Genomic DNA, 22,742 nt, shown 5'->3' on the forward strand with positions numbered 1-22,742 from the left:
ACACAGTCCATTCGGTTTCTGTAGGTCCGCAGTTTAGAATTAAAAATGCTTTTATTTCTCTCAAATGGAATATTAGCTATTTTGTATCCTCTTTTTTTTCTTTAACATGAGTCATATGCATCTATAATAAATAATTCACTCAATATGATTAATTTAACTCCCGAGACTATAATGTAAAATGATGGGAAAACCGGGAGGACTATCGAAGAAATAATACTACGTGCATCCATAAGTACCTACAAGCAAGTGTGTATCGAGTGGACCAGCGCCATTATTGACACATCTTGAATTATCGACATCCAAAAGTAATCCGTTATAATCACGACAATTCAGAGCCATCTCTAAATTTCGTTACACTGAGGTATGCCATCACAATTAGGAGTTTCATTGATTTAAATTTAGAGTCGAAAATGGTCAAACTTTAGGGAAGGTTGACATATAAAGTACACCGGGTCACATACATTGATACAAACAAAACATAGAACGAAATGTTTATCCCTTCACACCAAACAACCAAAAGTTATCATGTAAACTTAACTACCCATCCAACCGGGTAAAACTCCATCAGTTACTATCTTTATCCCTAATATCATGTTCTATCTGTTTCTCTTCACAGTTTCTTATGTACATATTTAGGCTATCGCTGCAAAGTTACAAGTTTTATAAGCAAAGCTTGTTATATATATATATATATATATATATATGATGAGAAGGACTGTGTATAAGTACAATAGTACTTGTTTCCCAATCATCTGAATGAAATGTCTATGAATTGTACATGTTTATTAATATCAATTAAATATGGTTTAAACTAAACAACCTTCAATATTTGGAACTCACCCCAGGTCTCGAATGACATTCCCCTCATCCCTTTCTCATGAAATGATGTCTTTCTGAACGAGTAGAAAGGTGCTGAGAGTTTTATGAAGGACTAAAATTACGATTCCACAGTCGACTAATTAGGCACTAGCCTAGACTAAAATGTGTTGTGAGAGCACCACGATACGTCCGTTACGTCATTGAAAATAAAATGATGTATTATTGAATATTTATAAACATACTAAATCCATGTGATGTTCTAAGCACAGACATCAATTGTCCGGGATCATTATGATCCTAGTGTCCTTACTGGTTTAATAGAGGCCTAGGGTTCAGCTTTCTCACGACAAGAGATTTTTAACATATTTTTAAATGTAACATTTTCGGGTATAAACCCTTGAGGACCTGCAAATGTTTATGCTGTTATTTATGCAGGCTTTGTCGAGGCCTGCCATCAGATTCCAGTCCAACAGTTGGATTGCGATAATGAAAGCTGCAAGCCACCTGTTTAAAAGATCTTTTCATCTTTGTTTTGTAATTTTGTGTAACAATGACAGAATAAATCCATGATCCGACTGCTTGCAGTGCTGGTGGTTAGTTTGGGTGTAAAATTCCTCTAGCCAAAAAAAACCTCTCATAATAAAAAAAAATATTTGCACAATAAACAGATAGAAAATGAAGTATTTAAATTAGATCAATTTGATTTAGAAAAATGCAGTAAAAAATATTTCAAAGAAAATGGGGTAAAAGTTGATATCTTTGACCAAAATGAATTGGTAATAATTGCTAATTTAACTTTGCAATATTCATTAAGCATTATATTATAACATATTGTATTTCATGTATACATTTGTATACTCGATCAAAGCTAAGTTAAGCGTTATGTATATGAATGCAAAATGATGTGTCGGCAATGTTACTCGAAGAAGTAAAAAGTTGAAAAATATCGCACTATATCACAATTTGTTGTCTTCTTATCATAAGTGATACATATTTATAGCTTTTAAAATATATGCAGCCTATTTTCATTGTCAGGTCCACCTCAGCCAATTTCAAATATTTTTTAGTTTGTTCTCTGTGTTTTTATTTTTTTTAAATATAATTTTACCGAGATGTGGTACTCTTGATATATATATACTTATCATTTCAGTTGTAAAAGATGTCGCAGATTCCGGCCAAAATAGTGCTTAAAAGCACCACGAAAATGTCGCTGAACGATAGGTGAGAATGACGAGAAAGGAGACGTCAATGTTGTATGGATGCTTGAGATCTTGAAGCTACATCAGGAGCAATTCAAGCATTGCAGCTTCCATGATGATCTCAGGGGAGATAACTGGAGAGGAAAGAATGTATCATGTATTATGCCTAATATGTTGTGGCTATTTAGTCATCAACTGCTATCACAAAAAGAAAATCATGAAATCAAAAGCAGTTGATTGAAAAAATGAAAGTGCTCAATTTACTTTGGGTACCACAAAAATACTAAAGATTTGGCAACATCTTATGAGATTGCCTTCAGAATAGCCACAGATACTGCTCACAGGAACCTGTTGTTTCTAAAAGAAACAAAGGAAATTCCTTTCACTGATGTTGGCATGAAAAGAGCTGAATTTTCCAACATGATGAGCAATGATATATGAATGTTTGAACCAAAAGCTTGCTATCTTAATGCTTAGTGTTCATGTTCATCAGAACGTCTGACCATGCTTTAACAGGGTCAGTCATCTTAAAACGAAGTTCTGTGAATATATATGTCGAATTATTCTTTGAAAAAAATGGAAATGGCTGTAAAATTGAGCAATGTAATCTGAAGGGACTTGCTAATGTTTCTTCTGCTTCACTAACCTTTATCCCATGTTTTCCTGTTCTTTTATTCAGTTTTGCTTTTCTTTGTTTCCTACTTTCTTTGGATACAATTGAATGAAATCCGATAGAATCACGTTTTGCATGATGATATTTAGACACGCTCTACAGTGATGAGCGAGAAAAATATTGTATAGTGTACATGTATACCAATCTAGAAGACTTTTAGCAGGTTTCCTGATAACTTTTTCAATATGAAAATAAATCCAAACACCCTTTTGTTCTCTCCCCAAATGTTATGCAAATCTTCATAAATATGTCGGGATGATCATTCATGGAAATAAGTATTGTGAAATATTTCGGTGGTTTTCACTGGTAGCAGTAGTAGAGATGATTGTGATGAGCATTATTTGTGCTGATTAAAAAAATACTGATCAAAGACATGGAAAAAAAACAACATCCATCATATTTTCTTAGTCCTGAAAAAGTGTGGTTTAAAAAAGATCATGAAGGAAAAGCACTAGACTTAAAATTGAATTGACCTTTTCGTCAAGGAAATGTTTCTTTTAAAAAAGTTTTTTTTACACATTATCCAGACAAAGAAACTCAAATTAGTGAAAATTTGTCGCTAGTTATAAATTAGATACCTGTAGGTCCATCACTAGTGTTATGAATTGCGTGTTGAAGCATTTTGTGCCTCATGATAATGTATGTTAGGTATGTGTCGGAATTCACAACTTTCTCTCAGATAAAACCCGTCTTCATTTATGTATTGATAACATTAGACTTTCTCCTGGCTATGTATTTGGAGTTGAATTTCAGCCCCATTCCCAATAAGATTTGCATTGCTGATTCTCTTCCATACTTGACAACGGAAATTCCTGTTAAAAAATATTTATAACCAAAGTTTGATTTTTTTCTTACGATTTCATTTCTAGGTCTAGCTAATCATAATTTCCTGTTTATTTTCCTTGATGCTTTATAACAACGTTTCAGAAAATCATATATTCTTTCACCCTTTCACCTCTATGTAACTTTAATAAACTCTACCATTCATTGATCTGGATCAGTCCATTATGGTCTACAGTCGAGGGTTGAAGAGGAATATATACAACCAAACATGATTGAATCTTCCAATTTGCCATGATTACCAATTTTTGTTGGCAACTTCCAAAATATCCAGGAAAAACCATGTGAAAATGAATCTAGGCATTTGCGTCGTATGAATATATTTATATTTTCCAAAAATAATTATTTTAGTATTTTTTTCTAGACTTCCACTTCCTTTAACTATCTTCTTTGTAAAAGACAAGTATCTTTGTTCATTTTCTACCTTTAAATGCTGTCCTATAGCTACTTCAATGTTTAACCCTTTCACCCCTAGGTAACTTTAGTAGACTCTACCATACATTAATCTGGATGAGTCCATTATGGTCTACTGTGGTGAAAGGGTTAACTTCTGAATGTCTCTGATTTTCTCCTGTTCTATTTGTGTAACATAGCCGGCTGTTTAGCGTTGCTATCCAGTGGTCAGTGTTATGGACACAACTTTCCCATCTTTCATTTCCTTAATGCTATTTTCTTTGCTCAGTCCTTCTTTATTTCAGATTACACTGTCGGTCTGAACTCTACGTCAAACTGTATCCAGATTATAAGACGGTATCTACCACTATCTTCAGTTCATGCCACATATAGCCAGCTGTTTAGCTTTGCTTCTCCGTGGTAAGTGCTATGGACATGAATTTGCTGAATCTGTCCCTCCCATTCCCTCCACTTTCATTCTTGAATATATATCATCTATGTACAGAATTCCATAAAGATTTTCCTATTTTATCATTACATGGTGTATGCATGACATAACCGGCTGTTTAGTACAGCTATTCAGTGGTAAGCGTTATGGGCATATTCATCACTGCTCTATCACAACTTTTGTAGGGAAATCTTGACCCATTGGGGGTACTCTCCTTGCGTTAAGACATTTTTTCTGGTGTTAATATAATATACTGGTACTTGCATGTATTTTATTTGGTTCCCTATTTCAAGTCAATACTCGGTGTACTCACATTTTCATTCATGATTCTTAAACACTTTTTTTTCATTATTTGTGTTTATTTCACAATTTTACTGGTCATTATATAGCTTGTTTATTGAAAGAAAAGGGTGTGTGTCTTCTTGTCACCCAGATGTTTTTGTCAATGGGGTCCTGCCAGGTTTAAAGTGCCTAAATGTTGACAAACGTATAATCTCGAGTATTTGTACTATATAGCTGTACATTTATGTGTATTTTGTGTGGAGAATTGCCATCCTGCATGTCCTGCTTGTAGAGTACCTCTTAACGGTTTTTATAACAAAAGTCTCTTTTCTTTTTAAAATTCTTCCATTTCCCAAGAAGTTCAAATCTTTCTGCTGTGTGCTTGAATTCTGTCCCTCAAAACAAGGTTCCAACATTGCAAGAATGAGTAGTTAAAATGTTATACCCATTATTTAATAATTCAAAATACAGCCAAAATGCTCTTACCTATAATAGCTGTTCATTGTTGAACATAGACCACTCTTCTGTGGTGCTATGAAAATATCTAGATATTTTAAATCTAGAAGGAAAAAAAAGCTCTATTATCAAACGTAACAACCTGTGTGAACAGTGTTGCAAGCCAAACTTCTGAATGGGAAATTCAGAGGAGATTGGTTAGAGATTCTGTACAAAATCAGAACCAGGCATTGATATCATTGCTTTCCTCTCCCTACCACGTGAAGATTCACCAACATTCAAAATGCAAGACCAGCCCAACAAGCCACCGTCCAGAACATTCGTGCCAAAATGGTTGCCCAGCAACAAGCGTCTGTCGCCAACCGTCGTCTGGCCCTCCAGATGGCCAACAGACCCACAGTACAAGCTGCTCTCCGGGTAAAGAAGGTAAGATAAGAGATGTGACGTGAGGGGACAAATAGATTCTCTCAGCCCCTTGGGGGTGAGATAGGAGAATCTCAACCCGAGGGGAAAGATTCTTAAGTTGCCAAACACGAGGCTTGTGTTGCATGCTAAATTCAGGGTTGACGTGACGTCACGTTGATGGATTGTTGATGTGACGTAATTGTATTGTTGAAGTGACGTCATGCCATCGTTATGAATAAGGGAATCCTCCCTTCTCAACCCTAGGGTGAGACAAGGAAATCTCACACCTGTCCAGGGTAAGAGAAAAATGTATTTCATTTCATATATATCGGGTCTAAATTACCACTTGCATGCATCCACACAGTTTTTCTGTAGAAAATGATATTTCATTCCAGTGATTTTTTGCCTAGTTTTACAGCCCAATAAAGGCTGCTTCTCCTGGATTAAAAATGCTTAAATTCCCAAAATGAAGGGGAAAATCGGGAATATCTTCCAAATTTTAATAAAAAGGATGAGTTGTATTCCCAATTCATGTATACGTAGGAACAGGCTGTTGTAAAATTTAGGTTGAAGATACAACTTTTGTCATTGAACAAGAACCATGTACCGGGTATACATCTTTTGGCAAGGTAAATGTTTTATTAAAATAATCAGTATTGATAACTCTGTAAAGCTTTCAAATCAATCTGCACCATATATACGCATACCAATCAAGTGACCAAACATGAAAATCAATCATTTCAACAAATGTTGGTAATTTGTTTTGTCTTTCAGCAAAACTTGAAGCAGAGGCTTGGTGTTAAAGCGAGACTGAACTTGAACGCTGTGAGAGGTGGAGCTGCCGGTGGAGCTGTCGGTGGAGGCGGGGATGGACGTGGACGTGGTGGCATGAGGGGGATGAGGTAGCCATTGGTCCATTGTGTCTGACCAGTACTGTAGCCATTGGTCCATTGTGTCTGACCAGTACTGTGTTTGTACATAACCTGATTAGATGTTTGCAGTGATTTCATGCAGATTTATATTCAAATGAATCAGAAATTATCATTTTAGATTTGCTATCAAGCTGATTTTATTAAAAAATAAATGTTTAGATAGTGATAACAGCATCGTAATCTCATCATCAGTTTTAATATTGCAAAGATAACAAGGGGTGAACATTTAACATCAGTTTATCCTTTCTGTATTTATGGATGTATGATTAACCGATTGATAGTTTTGAAAGTGGTAATAATTTGTCTCACCATTCTGGGGTAGTCCAAGAACAACAAGGATCTAGTCATGTGTATTTTATTCAGATGCTTGATTTAACCATGGTTTGTTATAGGGGACGCGGAGGATTCCGAGGTGCTCGCGGCCAGAGAGGAGGTGGTGATGCCATGAGGATGGGCAATCAGCGCGGCATGAGACGGGGACGTGGCGGAGGGGATGTCGGAAATAGGGCACGAGGAGGGTTCGGACGAGGTACCTCTACAATATTCGGAATAAGTTTTCAATTCCTGTTTGTGTTCAAAACAAATCTAGCCTTTATGAGATACCTACAAGTTTGAAATTAAGTCTCCACTTGTAAAATGTCTGGAAGGTTTTGAAAATATTTGTGAGGACTTTTATCTGAGATGAAGATTACAGTTGAGAGTAGCTTTTGAAAAAAGAATGATAGCATTCTAGATTAAGCAGCAACATATGAAGTTATTAGGGGAAACGAGACTAAACATCCGTTTTGTAAGTTCTTCTTGATGTCTTCCTTCAAGATTTTTGGCAATAAATATTCAGATGTAGGGTCACAACTGCTTGAATTGATTTGAACTTTGAACTGATGTGTTTTAGAAGTAGATATTTTTTTAACACTATGTTTTCAAATATATACCCTTTTCCGTTTCTTCAGTTATTAAAGAAACTACTTTGACATCTTGAAAAATGAGAATTGCCATGTTAAACTACTAAAATTAAATATAGATAACTGAAAAAAGGAAAAAAGAAAGGTATGCAATATTTTGTGGGGAATATAGCTAAAATTTGTAAAAGATTAAAACAATTATTTTGGTGTAAACATTTATGTAAAAACAAATAATGAAACGTAACTGTTTGAATGGTTTCAAGACGCCGATTTTTTGTGTAAAATAACTATGTGCTAATTTCAATTTTTAAAGGATTAAATTTGCAGAAGAGTTGAGAATAGTCACTAGAAGGATCTGATGTTGTGATTTCAGGTCGTGGAAGGGGAAACTTTCAGAACCAGGCACAGAATCAGGCACAGAACCAGTCACAGGACAACTCCATGGGAGGGTTCCGAGGGGGACGTGGCAGGGGATTCAGGTGAGAAAGATGAAAACAAAGGGGCCCCTTGAGGGACTTGCAGCAGATTGCAGCAGTGATTATTTTTTGGGCTAGACAGCACAAGGATTTTTAACTCCAAGCCTTGCCTGACTTTGGGTGGTGTCTTCCTAAGTAATCGCCTTCCTACAACCTTAGCAGTGAAGATGTAAAACTGAATAAATCAAAACCTATCTTTATATTTCATATATGGTCATCATTGATCCCCATTTATATTCTTAAGTATGGGCGAGTTGTTGTGGGGTTGGGGTTGAAGGTTGTATTTTTTCCCCTGCAGCATGTTAGTGGGGTCAGTACTTTCAATCTGTTCTATACCACCTTAGCTAGACTATAGCTCTGGTATCCATTAGTTATACTAGAAGTCGAACCGTAAACAAACTTTATATCTGAACATGTCTAGAGTACACATTTGAATCAAATGTAGGTCACTTCAATTACTTCAGTTAGATTTTGTGTTAAACTCCATTTCATTAAAGCGAGAGTCAACTCTTGGTTTTTTGAAAAGGTTTCCTAGACGAAGGGAATTGAAACTTCATTCACTGGTAGCATATCTAGTTTAAAGTTCCTCTCTTCTCCATCCTTTCTGTTCTGTGGTATCTCCCGGGTCTTCATAAAACCTGAGCTGTTGTGAGTCGTTAAAACTCAAAGAACAAACAAACAAACTAGTTGTAAGAGTTTCTCTCCGTCAGACGAGCATCCGTACTGTGACTACAGTAGACTGCTGGTCATATCAGGTGATGCCATATTAACCTGTACGACTCTTACTACCCGGTTATATAGCCTGGTGGTAGTCAGGCTACAGACAATCTAATTATACTGTATTAGTGTTGAGGTGCTATGTCTTAAAAACCAGTTAATGTGATGGAATAGTATTGTGAAAAGTTTTGGTTGTAGTTACTACAAACAGATTTCTCAGGCGACAGACACTCCAATTATATACTGTATCAAGATTTGAGGTGCCATACATTTAAATTCCGAAATTTCAGACATTGTTTGACTTTTATAAACAAAGGTTCATTTTCATTTCAAAAAATCTTAGTAGGAGAGTTATTCTTACTTTAATTAAGAAGTCCCAGTTATAGTGTCTTCTTTGTTCTGTTCAGGGGAGACAACTGGAGAAGCAGGTGAGATGACTAATTGAACGGAGGGTATATGTAAGATGACTTGTGTATAAGCTTGTGTGGAGTAGTGGTAATGATTGCCCCCTACAGCTTAGCATGAGGTGTTTGTCTGTGTTTCATTCCGAGAATGGTGACCAGATTACGTAGCATGGTGGTAGTCAGGCGACAGTCAATTCAATTATATATCATCAGCATTTGAGGTGCCATGTCTGAAATGCCAACGAATCTGATGGAATGGTACTGTGACAGGTTTTGGTCATAGTTTTTAACTACAAATAGATTTTACTTCAGTATTACATATCTCTGGGTAGGGTTTTCCTGCGTAACTTGTCTTCATAAAACCTTAGTAGTTGTAAAGATGTGAAAACCTGATTAAATCAAAACTTTTTCTCAATATTTCATGTTTTGTCATTGGTCTCATTGACATAGAGAATTGAAATTTCATACACTCTCATTGACATAGAGAATTGAAATTTCATACACTGGTACCATATCTAGTTTAATTTTTACCTCCCTGTCTTCTCTACCCTTTCTTTTCTGTTGTATGTGTCTCCCAGGTCTTCAACTTGGCTATTAGGACATTAAAACTTAAACTAGTTGTAAGAGTTTCTCTCCATCAGACGAGCATCCGTAATGCGCCTACAGAAGACTGCTGGTCATATCAGGTGATGCCATATTAACCTGTACGACTCTTACTACCCGGTTATATAGCCTGGTGGTAGTCAGGCGACAGACAATCTAATTATACTGTATCAGTGTTTGAGGTGCCATGTCTGAAAAACCAGTTAATGGATGGAATAGTACTGTGAAAGGTTTTGGTTGTAGTTACTACAAACAGATTTCTCAGGCGACAGACACTCCAATTATATACTGTATCAAGATTTGAGGTGCCATACATTTAAATTCCGAAATTTCAGACATTGTTTGACTTTTATAAACAAAGTTTCATTTTCATTTCAAAAAATCTTAGTAGGAGAGTTATTCTTACTTCAATTAAGAAGTCCCAGTTATAGTGTCTTCTTTGTTCTGTTCAGGGGAGACAACTGGAGAAGCAGGTGAGATGACTAATTGAACGGAGGGTATATGTAAGATGACTTGTGTATAAGCTTGTGTGGAGTAGTTGTAATGATTGCCCCCTACAGCTTAGCATGAGGTGTTTGTCTGTGTTTCATTCCGAGAATGGTGACCAGATTACGTAGCATGGTGGTAGTCCGGCGTCAGACAATCTAATTATACATCATCAGTATTTGAGGTGCCATGTTTGAAAAGTCAACGAATCTGATGGAATGGTACTGTGACAGGTTTTGGTTGTGATAACTACAAACAGATTTTACCTAAGCATTACCTCACTTTGGGGGGTGTCTTCCCGAGTAACCGTATAATCATTGGTATCACCTTAGAAGTTGTTAGACATAAAACACTAAAACAATCAAAACCTTTTCTTCATATTTCATGTTTGGTGTTCAATCGCTGTTAATATTCTTGGGGGTTGGCAGGGTTCGAATTTAACCAGATTTTCTACTTGCATTTTTTCGCAAGTGGTATTTTTTCTTACTTGATAAATGAGAAAACAACTTGCAATTTGCATTTTTCCAACTTTATTAGACATTTTAACTTAGAATTAAATTCTAAAACAACACAGTATTAACTGACATTTTAAATTATGGTCATTGGGATGTATACATGACGCAAACCTTGCTGTGAAAGGAAGCTGGCCTGCTCAGGCTATTCTAAGAGATAGCATAAAAACTGCATCTTAGTTTCTTGCTCCATATGGTAGAGTATTTGGTCTTTTCTGTCTTTGTCCCGACAACCACCATCTTGTCACAGCAGGTTTTGGGTCATACTCTCTAAGGGCAGCATCAGCAACTTGTCCATTTGTTATTTTGGCGGTGCAGTGAGCTGTGAAATTTAACCTTGGGAAACCCCAATACAACCACGTGACTAGTCAAGCCTATCGTATTTGCGCTTTAAATAGTAACTAAAAATAGATTACCGAAAAACATCATGCATGTGGTAAACGTCATCATTATTTGTGCAGGTACTTCCTAACGGACATTTGCACGGGACTTGTATCGATTGTAAACTTCCGTTAATGACAAAAGCTGAATCATTCATTCGGCGAATGACAAGAATGCGCTTAAATAACCGCGAGTTGTTAAAGAAAGAATTTGTAAAGACCGACCATTAGAAATGAGGATTACTCAGCCCGAAATTTTCACTCGCAAAAAAATGCTGGTGTCTGAAATCTCTACTCGCAGTTTGCAATTTGCACTCGCTTTTCGCGAGTATGCGAGCTTAAATTCGAACCCTGGTTGGTAGGTTGGTTGGTTTGTATTATGTGCCCCCTGTAACATGTGAGTGTGGGCAGTAGGTGTGCCCTTTCTTTCCATCTGGACTATAACACATTAGTCTATAGCTCCATTAGTTAGTTATCATACTAGAAGTCTAACCGTAGACAAACTCTATTACTGAACATGTCTACACCAATAAATCAAATGTAGGTCACTGTGACTTATAGTTTCCACTTCAATGACTTCGGTTAGATTTTGTGTTAAGCTCCATTTCATCAAAGCGAGAGTCAACGCTCAGTTTTTGAAAAAAAGGTTTCCTAGACGAAGGGAATTGAAACTTCATACACTGGTAGCATATCTAGTTTGAAGTTCCTCTCTTCTCCATCCTTTCTGTTATGAATGCCATGTCTGAAAAGCCAACGAATCTGTTGGAATGGTACTGTGACAGGTTTTGGTCGTAGTTTTTAACTACAAGTAGATTTTACCTCAGTATTACATATCTCTGGGTAGTGTTTTCCTGCGTAACTTGTCTTCATAAAACCTTAGTAGTTGTTGAGATGTGAAAACCTGATTGAATCGAAACCTTTTCTCAATATTTCATGTTTGGTCATTGGTCGCATTGACATAGAGAATTGAAATTTCATACACTGGTACCATATCTAGTTTAATTTTTACCTTCCTGTCTTCTCTACCCTTTCTTTTCTGTAGTATGACTCCTGGGTCTTCAACTTGGCTATTAGGACATTAAAACTTAAACTAGTTGTAAGAGTTTCTCTCCGTCAGACGAGCATCCGTACTGTGACTACAGTAGACTGCTGGTCATATCAGATGATGCCATATTAACCTGTACGACTCTTACTACCCGGTTATATAGCCTGGTGGTAGTCAGGCTACAGACAATCTGATTATGCTGTATCAGTGTTTGAGGTGCCATGTCTGAAAAACCAGTTAATGTGATGGAAGAGTACTGTGAAAAGTTTTGGTTGTAGTTACTACAAACAGATTTCTCAGGCAACAGACACTAATTATACTGCATCAAGAATTGAGGTGCCATACATTTATTTATTTTAAATTTCAGACACTGTTTGGCTTTTATAAACAAAGTTTAATTTTCATTTCAAAAATCTTAGTAGGAGAGTTTTTCTTACTTTATTTAAGAAGTTCCAGTTATAGTGTCTTCTTTGTTCTGTTCAGGGGAGACAACTGGAGAAGCAGGTGAGATGACTAATTAAACGGAGGGTATATGTAAGATGTCTTGTGTATAAGCTTGTGTGGAGTAGTGGTAATGGTTTGTCTGTGTTTCATTCCGAGAATGTTGACCAGATTACGTAGCATGGTGGTAGTCAGGCGACAGTCAATTCAATTATATATCATCAGCATTTGAGGTGCCCTGTCTGAAATGCCAACGAATCTGATGGAATGGTACTGTGACAGGTTTTGGTCATAGTTTTTAACTACAAATAGATTTTACCTCAGTATTACATATCTCTGGGTAGGGTTTTCCTGCGTAACTTGTCTTCATAAAACCTTAGTAGTTGTAAAGATGTGAAAACCTGATTAAATCAAAACTTTTTCTCAATATTTCATGTTTTGTCATTGGTCTCATTGACATAGAGAATTGAAATTTCATACACTCTCATTGACATAGAGAATTGAAATTTCATACACTGGTACCATATCTAGTTTAATTTTTACCTCCCTGTCTTCTCTACCCTTTCTTTTCTGTTGTATGTGTCTCCCAGGTCTTCAACTTGGCTATTAGGACATTAAAACTTAAACTAGTTGTAAGAGTTTCTCTCCATCAGACGAGCATCCGTAATGCGCCTACAGAAGACTGCTGGTCATATCAGGTGATGCCATATTAACCTGTACGACTCTTACTACCCGGTTATATAGCCTGGTGGTAGTCAGGCGACAGACAATCTAATTATACTGTATCAGTGTTTGAGGTGCCATGTCTGAAAAACCAGTTAATGGATGGAATAGTACTGTGAAAGGTTTTGGTTGTAGTTACTACAAACAGATTTCTCAGGCGACAGACACTCCAATTATATACTGTATCAAGATTTGAGGTGCCATACATTTAAATTCCGAAATTTCAGACATTGTTTGACTTTTATAAACAAAGTTTCATTTTCATTTCAAAAAATCTTAGTAGGAGAGTTATTCTTACTTCAATTAAGAAGTCCCAGTTATAGTGTCTTCTTTGTTCTGTTCAGGGGAGACAACTGGAGAAGCAGGTGAGATGACTAATTGAACGGAGGGTATATGTAAGATGACTTGTGTATAAGCTTGTGTGGAGTAGTTGTAATGATTGCCCCCTACAGCTTAGCATGAGGTGTTTGTCTGTGTTTCATTCCGAGAATGGTGACCAGATTACGTAGCATGGTGGTAGTCCGGCGTCAGACAATCTAATTATACATCATCAGTATTTGAGGTGCCATGTTTGAAAAGTCAACGAATCTGATGGAATGGTACTGTGACAGGTTTTGGTTGTGATAACTACAAACAGATTTTACCTAAGCATTACCTCACTTTGGGGGGTGTCTTCCTGAGTAACCGTATAATCATTGGTATCACCTTAGAAGTTGTTAGACATAAAACAATAAAATAATCAAAACCTTTTCTTCATATTTCATGTTTGGTGTTCAATCGCTGTTAATAATCTTGGGGTTGGTAGGTTGGTTGGTTTGTATTATGTGCCCCCTGTAACATGTGAGTGTGGGCAGTAGGTGTGCCCTTTCTTTCCATCTGGACTACAACACATTAGACTATAGCTCCATTAGTTAGTTATCATACTAGAAGTCTAACCGTATACAAACTATTACTGAACATGTCTACACCAATAAATCAAATGTAGGTCACTGTGACTTATAGTTTCCACTTCAATGACTTCGGTTAGATTTTGTGTTAAGCTCCATTTCATCAAAGCGAGAGTCATCGCTCAGTTTTTGAAAAAAAGGTTTCCTAGACGAAGGGAATTGAAACTTCATACACTGGTAGCATATCTAGTTTGAAGTTCCTCTCTTCTCCATCCTTTCTGTTCTGTGGTATCTCCCGGATCTTCATAAAACCTGAGCTGTTGTGAGTCGATAAAACTCAAACAAACAAACAAACTAGTTGTAAGAGTTTCTCTCCCTCAGAGGAGCATCCGTACTGTGACTACAGAAGACTGCTGATCATATCAGGTGATGCCATATTAACCTGTACGACTCTTACTACCCGGTTATATAGCCTGGTGGTAGTCAGGCTACAGACAATCTAATTATGGTGTATGAATGCCATGTCTGAAAAGCCAACGAATCTGTTGGAATCGTACTGTGACAGGTCTGGTCATAGTTTTTAACTACAAGTAGATTTTACCTCAGTATTACATATCTCTGGGTAGTGTTTTCCTGCGTAACTTTTCTTCATAAAACCTAAGCTCATGTGAGTCGTTAAAACAAACAAACAAACAAACTAGTTGTAAGAGTTACTCTCAGTCAGACGAGCATCCGTACTGTGACTACAGTAGACTGCTGGTCATATCAGGTGATGCCATATTAACCTGTACGACTCTTACTACCCGGTTATATAGCCTGGTGGTAGTCAGGCTACAGACAATCTAATTATGGTGTATGAATGCCATGTCTGAAAAGCCAACAAATCTGATGGAATGGTACTGTTACAGGTTTTGGTCGTAGTTTTTAACTACAAGTAGATTTTACCTCAGTATTACATATCTCTGGGTAGTGTTTTCCTGCGTAACTTGTCTTCATAAAACCTTAGTAGTTGTAAAGATGTGAAAACCTGAATAATCAAAACTTTTTCTCAATATTTCATGTTTGGTCTCATTGACATAGAGAATTGAAATTTAATACACAGGTACCATATCTAGTTTAATTTTTACCTTCCTGTCTTCTCTACCCTTTCTTTTTGTTGGTATGTGTCTCCCGGGTCTTCTCCTTAGCTGTTAGGACATTAAAACTTAAACTAGTTGTAAGAGTTTCTCTCCATCAGACGAGCATCCGTACTGTGACTACAGTAGACTGCTGGTCATATCAGGTGATGCCATATTAACCTGTACGACTCTTACTACCCGGTTATATAGCCTGGTGGTAGTCAGGCTACAGACAATCTAATTATACATCGTCGTCAATTGAGGTACCATACATTTAAAAAAAAAAATTCAGACACTGTTTGGCATTTATAAACATAGTTTCATTTTCATTCCTAAAATATTAGTAGGAGATTTATTCTTACTTTAATTGACAAGCCCCAGTTATATATCGTGTTTTCCTTGTTCTGTTCAGGGGAGACAACTGGAGAAGCAGGTGAGATGACTAATTGAACGGAGGGTATATGTAAGATGACTTGTGTATAAGCTTGTGTGGAGTAGTTGATGGCCCCCTACAGCTTAGCATGAGGTTCCCTACCTATCTAGTAGTTGTGTGGAGTAGTTGTAATGATGGTCCCCTACAGCTTAGCATGAGGTTCCCTACCTGTCTAGTAGTTGTGTGGAGTAGTTGTAATGATGCCCCCCTACAGCTTAGCATGAGGTTACCTACCTATCTAGTAGTTGTGTGGAGTAGTTGTAATGATGGTCCCCTACAGCTTAGCATGAGGTTCCCGACCTGTCTAGTAGTTGTGTGGAGTAGTTGTAATGATGCCCCCCTACAGCTTAGCATGAGGTTCCCTACCTATCTAGTAGTTGTGTGGAGTAGTTGTCATGATGGTCCCCTACAGCTTAGCATGAGGTTCCCTACCTAGAATGTTGTCCAGATTACGTAGCCCGGTGGTAGTTAGGCTACAGACAATCTAATTATACTGTATTAGTGTTTGAGGTGCTATGTCTGAAAAACCAGTTAATGTGATGGAATAGTACTGTTTTGGTTGTAGTTACTACAAAAAGATTTCTCAGGCGACAGACACTAATTATAAACTGTATCAAGATTTGAGGTGCCGTATATTTATATTCGAAATTTCAGACATTGTTTGGCTTTTATAAACAAAGTTTCATTTTCATTCCTGAAATCTTAGTAGGAGAGTTATTCTTACTTTATTTAAGAAGTCCCAGTTATAGTGTCTTCTTTATTCTGTTCAGGGGAGACAACTGGAGAAGCAGGTGAGATGACTAATTGAACGGAGGGTATATGTAAGATGACTTGTGTATAAGCTTGTGTGGAGTAGTGGTAATGATTGCCCCCTACAGCTTAGCATGAGGTGTTTGTCTGTGTTTCATCTCTACAATGTTGACCAGATTTACGGAATCCTATATGTTGCATATGAAATAATCATAATCAGTTTTGCGTAAACTTTTGGGTCTTGACCTGGTGAAGATTCCATGATCTTTTGCACGACATTTAATGAAAGTTCAAAGTTTAAAATGGGATGTAGTGGTGAACTGTAGCACCAAGTAGTTTACTGATTCAAGGATTATCAATCAGATGATGAACTTTCATCAGGAGAAAGAAGAGCATATCAAAAAAGTAAATGTGCTGTCCCATCTTTGAGTTGCATAAAAATGAATGCAATTGGATAAATGAATCATATGTATAGGAAGCTTAACGCTTTGCTGTCGTGCTGCTCCTCACATTGTGGTGGTCATTAAGCCTACTTCTGTTGTAATTAACCCTTTAACCCCATGTAACTTTAGTAGACTCTACCATGCATTGATCAGGATGAGTCCATTTTGGTCGTCAGTGGTGAAGGGTTAAACTGTAAACTTGGTTGGTTGGTTGGTTGAAGGGTTTAGCGCCTACATGAATCCGCCCTTACAGGTTACTTCTCACCGGCAGTAGTTGGTGTTCTAGATCAGTCAGCGTCATAAAAAGTATTGTGTTGAAATAGGTCTATTTCAGAGCATGTAGGACATCATTTTCCTTAAATTCTTCGAATCAAAATTTTTAATTAACTGAATTCAAATACAGCAAAATGAAATTATCATGTTGTTGTTCTTGCATCAATCTCTACCAGTGATATTTAGTCTGTCAGAAAATATGATTTCCTGTTATCAATATTTCTTAACTAAGAACATGATTTTTAAACCACTAGTCAGTCGGCATAGTAGTTTTAATTTGATTAGTCCAGCAAAGTCTATTAACCCAGTGTTATTTTACATAGTAATATCAAATTTTGACTAGTCAATCTGGCTATCAGTTTTTAGATAAGAACCACTATATATAGTCCAGCTGGATATTTTACTAGTCTCAGACTACTGGGCCACATTTATTGTCTAGTCATGTATTTGTACTAACATTCCCCAAAACTTGCCATGTGTGATATGAGTTTCAATAACATGTTTTTCCTGATTAACCTGAAAGGTTAATTCAGAAGAATTGCTGAATTTGATAATATCACCATGCAAATTACAACAGTGTGTAGATATATAAACATGCTATTCTTATTACCGTAAATCTATATTGATACATTAAAAACTAAATTTCTTATCCTTGTCTGGTCACATAAGAATCACATTCTGTCTGACGTACATGATATTGGTGTTTGATGTTTAACATTTGTGAGTCAAAGGCCTGACGTTTCATTTTTATATGCCCGTCGAAGACTGGGCGTATTATGTTATCACGTGAGCGGGCGGCGGGCATGAGGGCATGCGAACGATGTCCGCTCGATATCTCGAGTAATTATTAACGGATTAACAACAAGGTTAATTACCATGAAAGCTTGGACAAGTTCGATAACCGCCATTATCCGACCATAATTTGTGGAGTTATGCCCCTTTATGGACTTGCCGAAACAGTGTCCGCTCGATATCTCGAGTAATTATTAACGGATTAACTTCAAACTTCACAACAAGGTTAATTACCATGAAAGCTCGGACAAGTTCGATAACCGCCATTATCCGACCATAATTTGTGGAGTTATGCCCCTTGGTTTCATTAATGCGATGCATGCGTTCCATGATGTTGTATTGCACTCATTGATCTACCAGTTATGTTGAATGATTTCTCTTTTAATATCAATTACTCACAAATACTTCATATATTTCAATCATACAAACAACTGCTCATTCAGTGTGTGACGGGCGTATTATATACCGCTTGCGGTAACCTTGTTTTCTGTATGGTCCCTCAAAGTTCGAAACATTGAAGTTTAACTCTATCATGATATCATGCACTAAATATGCAAGCAAATAAATTTTGGTAAAGATCTGGTCTCTTAAAAAATTGGTACACTGTAGGTCTATAAGAAATCTATATTACATACACCTATAACCTACGGTGGTAAACATTCCATATCTAATAATTTACAGAATTCTTACGTCATTTTGAAATGATTGATTTACATTGATTTCCTTTCGCTACAGGGGTAGAGGTCAAGGAGGCAACCGTGGCACAGGACAAAGTCCCATGGGAAGGGGGCGTGGCCGATTCCAGAGGGGGCGTGGTCGTGGAGGTCAGCGAGGCAGAGGTCGTGGGGGCATACAGACACAGGTCAGCAAAGAGGATTTGGATAACCAGCTGGACGTCTACATGTCTAAGACCAAGAACTACCTTGACCACGAACTGGATGCCTACATGCAGCAGAGCGACATCTGAGATATTGGGAAGCACAGGAAATGTTAGAGAAAACATCCGGAGGAAAAACATTACACGGAGACCTCAGGAAACATCGGAAATGTTACAGAAAACATCCAGAGATGAAATATTACACCGAGACCTTAAGAAACATTGAAAATGTTAGAGAAAACATCCAGAGACGTCCAGAAACGTTGGAAATGTTGAGGATGTAAAAAGAGGGAAATATTTCCCTTGAATGATTAACATATAGTCGATAAAGCAGGAAACATCCCATACAGTGTAATGCTGTATATGACATTGTGTTGCTTGATAAACACGTAGAGGAAATAAATGAACCAAAGATTAGTGTATTGAAGCTGTCGGCGATGTAAGTTAAAGGGGAATGTCTCCAGACATTCAAGTGAGCTTAACACTGAAATTGAAACACATCTTAAAAAGATCTATGTGTCTCTGTAATTGTAACAGGGCAATAGATGGTTGTGTTTGACCAACACGGTTAACAGATCCAGAATCTATTACATCGTAAAACTTGCAGACTGTAGAGAATAGCTTTAATAGTCTTACACGCATAATGTTTGATATAGAGGAGAAAGGGTGACATGACATATATTAATTTGAATATGTTCAGGATCTTTATTGGGTTTCCATTACATACAAGATTCAACGAGCGATCTATGTGTTTACATCTGTTAGACATCATTACTTTGGGTCATGCTTCATGAATTTCTACTGTACACTGCCAGTGCCCTATTCCGTCTTTGCATATTGCAAAGACGGAATAGCAAGTCACACTATGTCTTCAGGCAATGCCTTTATAAATGTGTATGTTTACCGGTTACTATTTAGATTTAGAACTAAATCTCTTTTGGAAATTGGGTGTGTAGCTTGGGAAATGGTGTTGTATTTGACAGAGATTTCATCTAGTAATTGTTTTATTTTGTGTATACAGCGAGTACTATTCTGAGTCACCAGGGTTTGGGATGTGATCATTTGTTTTAGTAGTTTCCATGCCACATGGGAAATTTTTTTTTGTTGATTTGAGACAATTATTCTATATATTAGTTACCTCGGGTTGTTTATCATATCAAATCACAACATCTTACTTAATTGGTGATAAATACAGTTTCTTGAAATCTTTTAAATGCTGATTTCATTCTTGTGGGGGGGAAAATCTGCCTTTCAGAAAATAATTGGATCTGAAAGAGTGAAATTTTGAGAGAATGTTGATAGTAAATGAACTTTCTGAACTCATATTTGAAACGTTATGATATATATTTTATAATTTTAAATTAACTCAGTGCAATATCTAAGTAAATATCAGGCTGTCTGTTAATTCATCAAAGCTCTTCTTTGTAAGTAACATTACTTTCTATGTAGTAAAAAAGAATTTTTCTTCATCTACAAAGTAGGGTGAATATTGATAAATGTGTCTGCAGTACAGATGAAGACCAATCTTGAGCTATTTAAAATGAAATCATTTGATCAAAAATTTTAAAATAAATGAACAAAACATAACCCCTTTATTAATATATGTCCCAGAGTAATTATATTGTTCTGGTATATTTCACCAGTCGGCCTTTACATTAATCAACCATTGACTATCATTGTACTGGGTACGAAAAGATGAATTTGTTTTGTTTTCCTGTTAAAACTCTTGTTCATCCCTTTCACCACTGTAGACCATAATGGACTAATCCAGATCAATGTAGGGTAGAGTCTACTAAAGTTACCTAGGGGTGAAAGGGTTAACTGTTGATACATGTGTTGTGTAACACAGTGGTGTTACGTAGATGGCCAGGTAGATACATTTGTACGTATATATACACCTTGTTAGTGATTTTGTTGGTCACATTTGGCTTGTTTCCGTTAATGTGATCTGATTAGTCTAACAGCCAGCAATTAAATCTTCGATAAATCCAAGCAATACTTGACGGGGGTAAATCCAGGTTCAAGAAATACTTGATGGGGGTGAATCCAAAACTTTCCCGATTAGACCTTTTTCGAAAAACTTGTCAGAAAACATTTGATCTACTTCCTGTGAACAACACTGAACCATTTACTCCCGAATGTTATGACTTCCGTTCAGCTGTAAATTTGTTGAATCACTTGTTCTTTGAAAAAATCTGTAATAGCCATTCAGGCCACAATCTGTAATAGCCATTCAGACCACAATCTGGAATAGCCATTCAGACCACAATCTGTAATAGCCATTCAGACCACAATCTGTAATAGCCATTCAGACCACAATCTGTAATAGCCATTCAGACCACTTGGATGAAACCATGCTTTTCCTTAGTGTGCTGCTTGTGGCATAGACTTGTATTGACTTTGTCATGTTTTTTTTATCTGTGAAAAGTATTACATAATTGTTGTTTTGTTCCTTTGTGTTATGTACCTCTTTGGTAGGTAATACTTGTCCACTCATTTATAGAAGGGTGAGAAATATTTGCCTTCACAAGTTTTTGATTTCGTCTGTTCGAGGCCCTCAGGTACAGGAGGGTGAGAAATCTGTTTTATTTAGACCTCATCACATGCTGTATTACCTGGGAATTTTTGCCACATTTTACCTTTTACCCTTTTGCCCTCCATAATAAATGTAAATTTATCAAAATTAGTACACAACATACCACACGGTGTAGTAGCTATAACAAGGCAGAGGTGAAATTTACACTGATGGATTTTACCCGTAAATGTTGATTATTTGGCTGGACGAAAGTCTTCGGTTTATAATATTCATTATTTTAAATTCAAAGGGTGTACATTCATCATTTTATCCATTCTTCAGGATTAATTCTAAAATGACAATAGAACTATTTTATGTATGTTGTGTTTTTTGCCTTTAAGTTATTAAAGTATAAGTGTACATCATTGGACGCTGATGAGTTGGTCTTTGATGTAATTTATTATCACTGTCGCCGAGTGAAAATTAAATAATTTATACTGGTAGTTTGTAGTTTTGGGAGTTGTTTACTTTCCCTTTGTATCGTTTATACTTGGTAGCTGAGTGCGGAGAGAGGGGAGAGAGGGAGTAAGAATAGTGTTATAAACATTGTTCTGTGAGCAGGAGAACACAGCTGAACATGTCTTTGTAAAAATGCGAGAGAAAAGGCGTTTCATTTTTTGTAGTCGATACAAAGTACGAGTGTATTATCATTATCATTATCATTATTATACATGTTAAAAGGTTTCATCATGTAAAGATTTATATGTAGAATCTGTAGAATCTAATAAATAAATTGTCACGGTTTGTTATCATTAAAATTTGCTTCTTTTTTGTACTGGCGGTGATGTTGTGACCTTGACCTTTGACCCCAAAGTCTTCTCAGTTCCTGCTCATTGAGAAAAGTAGTTGTTTAATATCTATATTCCAGATAATGAGAAATCAAATACGAAACATTTTTGTGAATGCAAGGGGATTTGTATCATTTGTGATGCCTGAAAATATGAGTTTAACAGGACTTTCCCTTGAGCCCATGTCTTTGACTTCCAAAACATTATTTTACATTAAACAGATCTTGCTATTCAATATGCAATTTGATTCTCCATTTTTGCTTCCTACGGTGAAATGAAGGCACTGTTAAAGATTATTTCAAGAATTCTAAAAATAATTGGTCTCGAGAAAGTACTGTAGGGTGCAAGAACTACAGCGGAGAATGAGGAAGGTACAATAGGATTAATCATCCCGTTTGAAAGGGTTCAGGTGACTCGGAAATATTCTGCAATAGATGAATGCATTTGGACTGGAGCGTAGGTAAAGCCAGAAATGCAGTTTCAGAGTTTTATGACAAATTAAATTACAAAATATCAAATATGATATTTCTTAATTCACTCCTCAACTAAATTATATAACATGTCCTAAAATATACGTCGGATTCAATGTTTATGCATAAATAATGCAAACTAGCGATAGTCAGCAGTTTAGTTTTTGTCAGGCCTGTGGGGATCTCGATAAGCAGGTGCC

General features: G+C 36.6%; 1 protein-coding gene across 3 annotated transcripts; it reads left to right on the forward strand.

Annotated features, from left to right (window-relative positions):
* Positions 1-232: 232 nt before the first annotated feature.
* Positions 233-18,901, forward strand: LOC110462607 (chromatin target of PRMT1 protein-like). 3 transcript variants are annotated; one of them, XM_021516634.1, is made up of 9 exons: positions 233-361; positions 1,970-2,040; positions 5,377-5,536; positions 6,290-6,417; positions 6,840-6,976; positions 7,723-7,828; positions 8,950-8,970; positions 10,002-10,022; positions 18,568-18,901. In XM_021516634.1, the coding sequence occupies exons 2-9, from the start codon at positions 1,979-1,981 to the stop codon at positions 18,797-18,799; spliced, it is 867 nt and encodes a 288-aa protein (XP_021372309.1). In that variant the 5' UTR covers positions 233-361; positions 1,970-1,978; the 3' UTR covers positions 18,800-18,901. The 3 variants fall into 3 exon arrangements, with proteins under 3 accessions (XP_021372309.1, XP_021372310.1, XP_021372311.1); XM_021516635.1 differs by lacking the exon at positions 10,002-10,022; XM_021516636.1 differs by lacking the exons at positions 8,950-8,970; positions 10,002-10,022.
* Positions 18,902-22,742: the final 3,841 nt, after the last annotated feature.

Source organism: Mizuhopecten yessoensis, unplaced genomic scaffold (assembly GCF_002113885.1).
Source record: "Mizuhopecten yessoensis strain PY_sf001 unplaced genomic scaffold, ASM211388v2 scaffold10811, whole genome shotgun sequence".
Taxonomy (NCBI): Eukaryota; Metazoa; Mollusca; class Bivalvia; order Pectinida; family Pectinidae; genus Mizuhopecten; species Mizuhopecten yessoensis.

What these genes read in the sequence shown, in the direction of transcription:
- LOC110462607 (XM_021516634.1), top strand. Translation starts at nt 1,979, where the DNA reads ATGTCGCAGATTCCGGCCAAAATAGTGCTTAAAAGCACCACGAAAATG. An exon ending in GGACGTGGCAGGGGATTCAG is followed by an intron (nt 7,829 to 8,949) that starts GTGAGAAAGATG and finishes TGTTCTGTTCAG; the next exon opens with GGGAGACAACTGGAGAAGCA. An exon ending in GGAGACAACTGGAGAAGCAG is followed by an intron (nt 10,023 to 18,567) that starts GTGAGATGACTA and finishes CTTTCGCTACAG; the next exon opens with GGGTAGAGGTCAAGGAGGCA.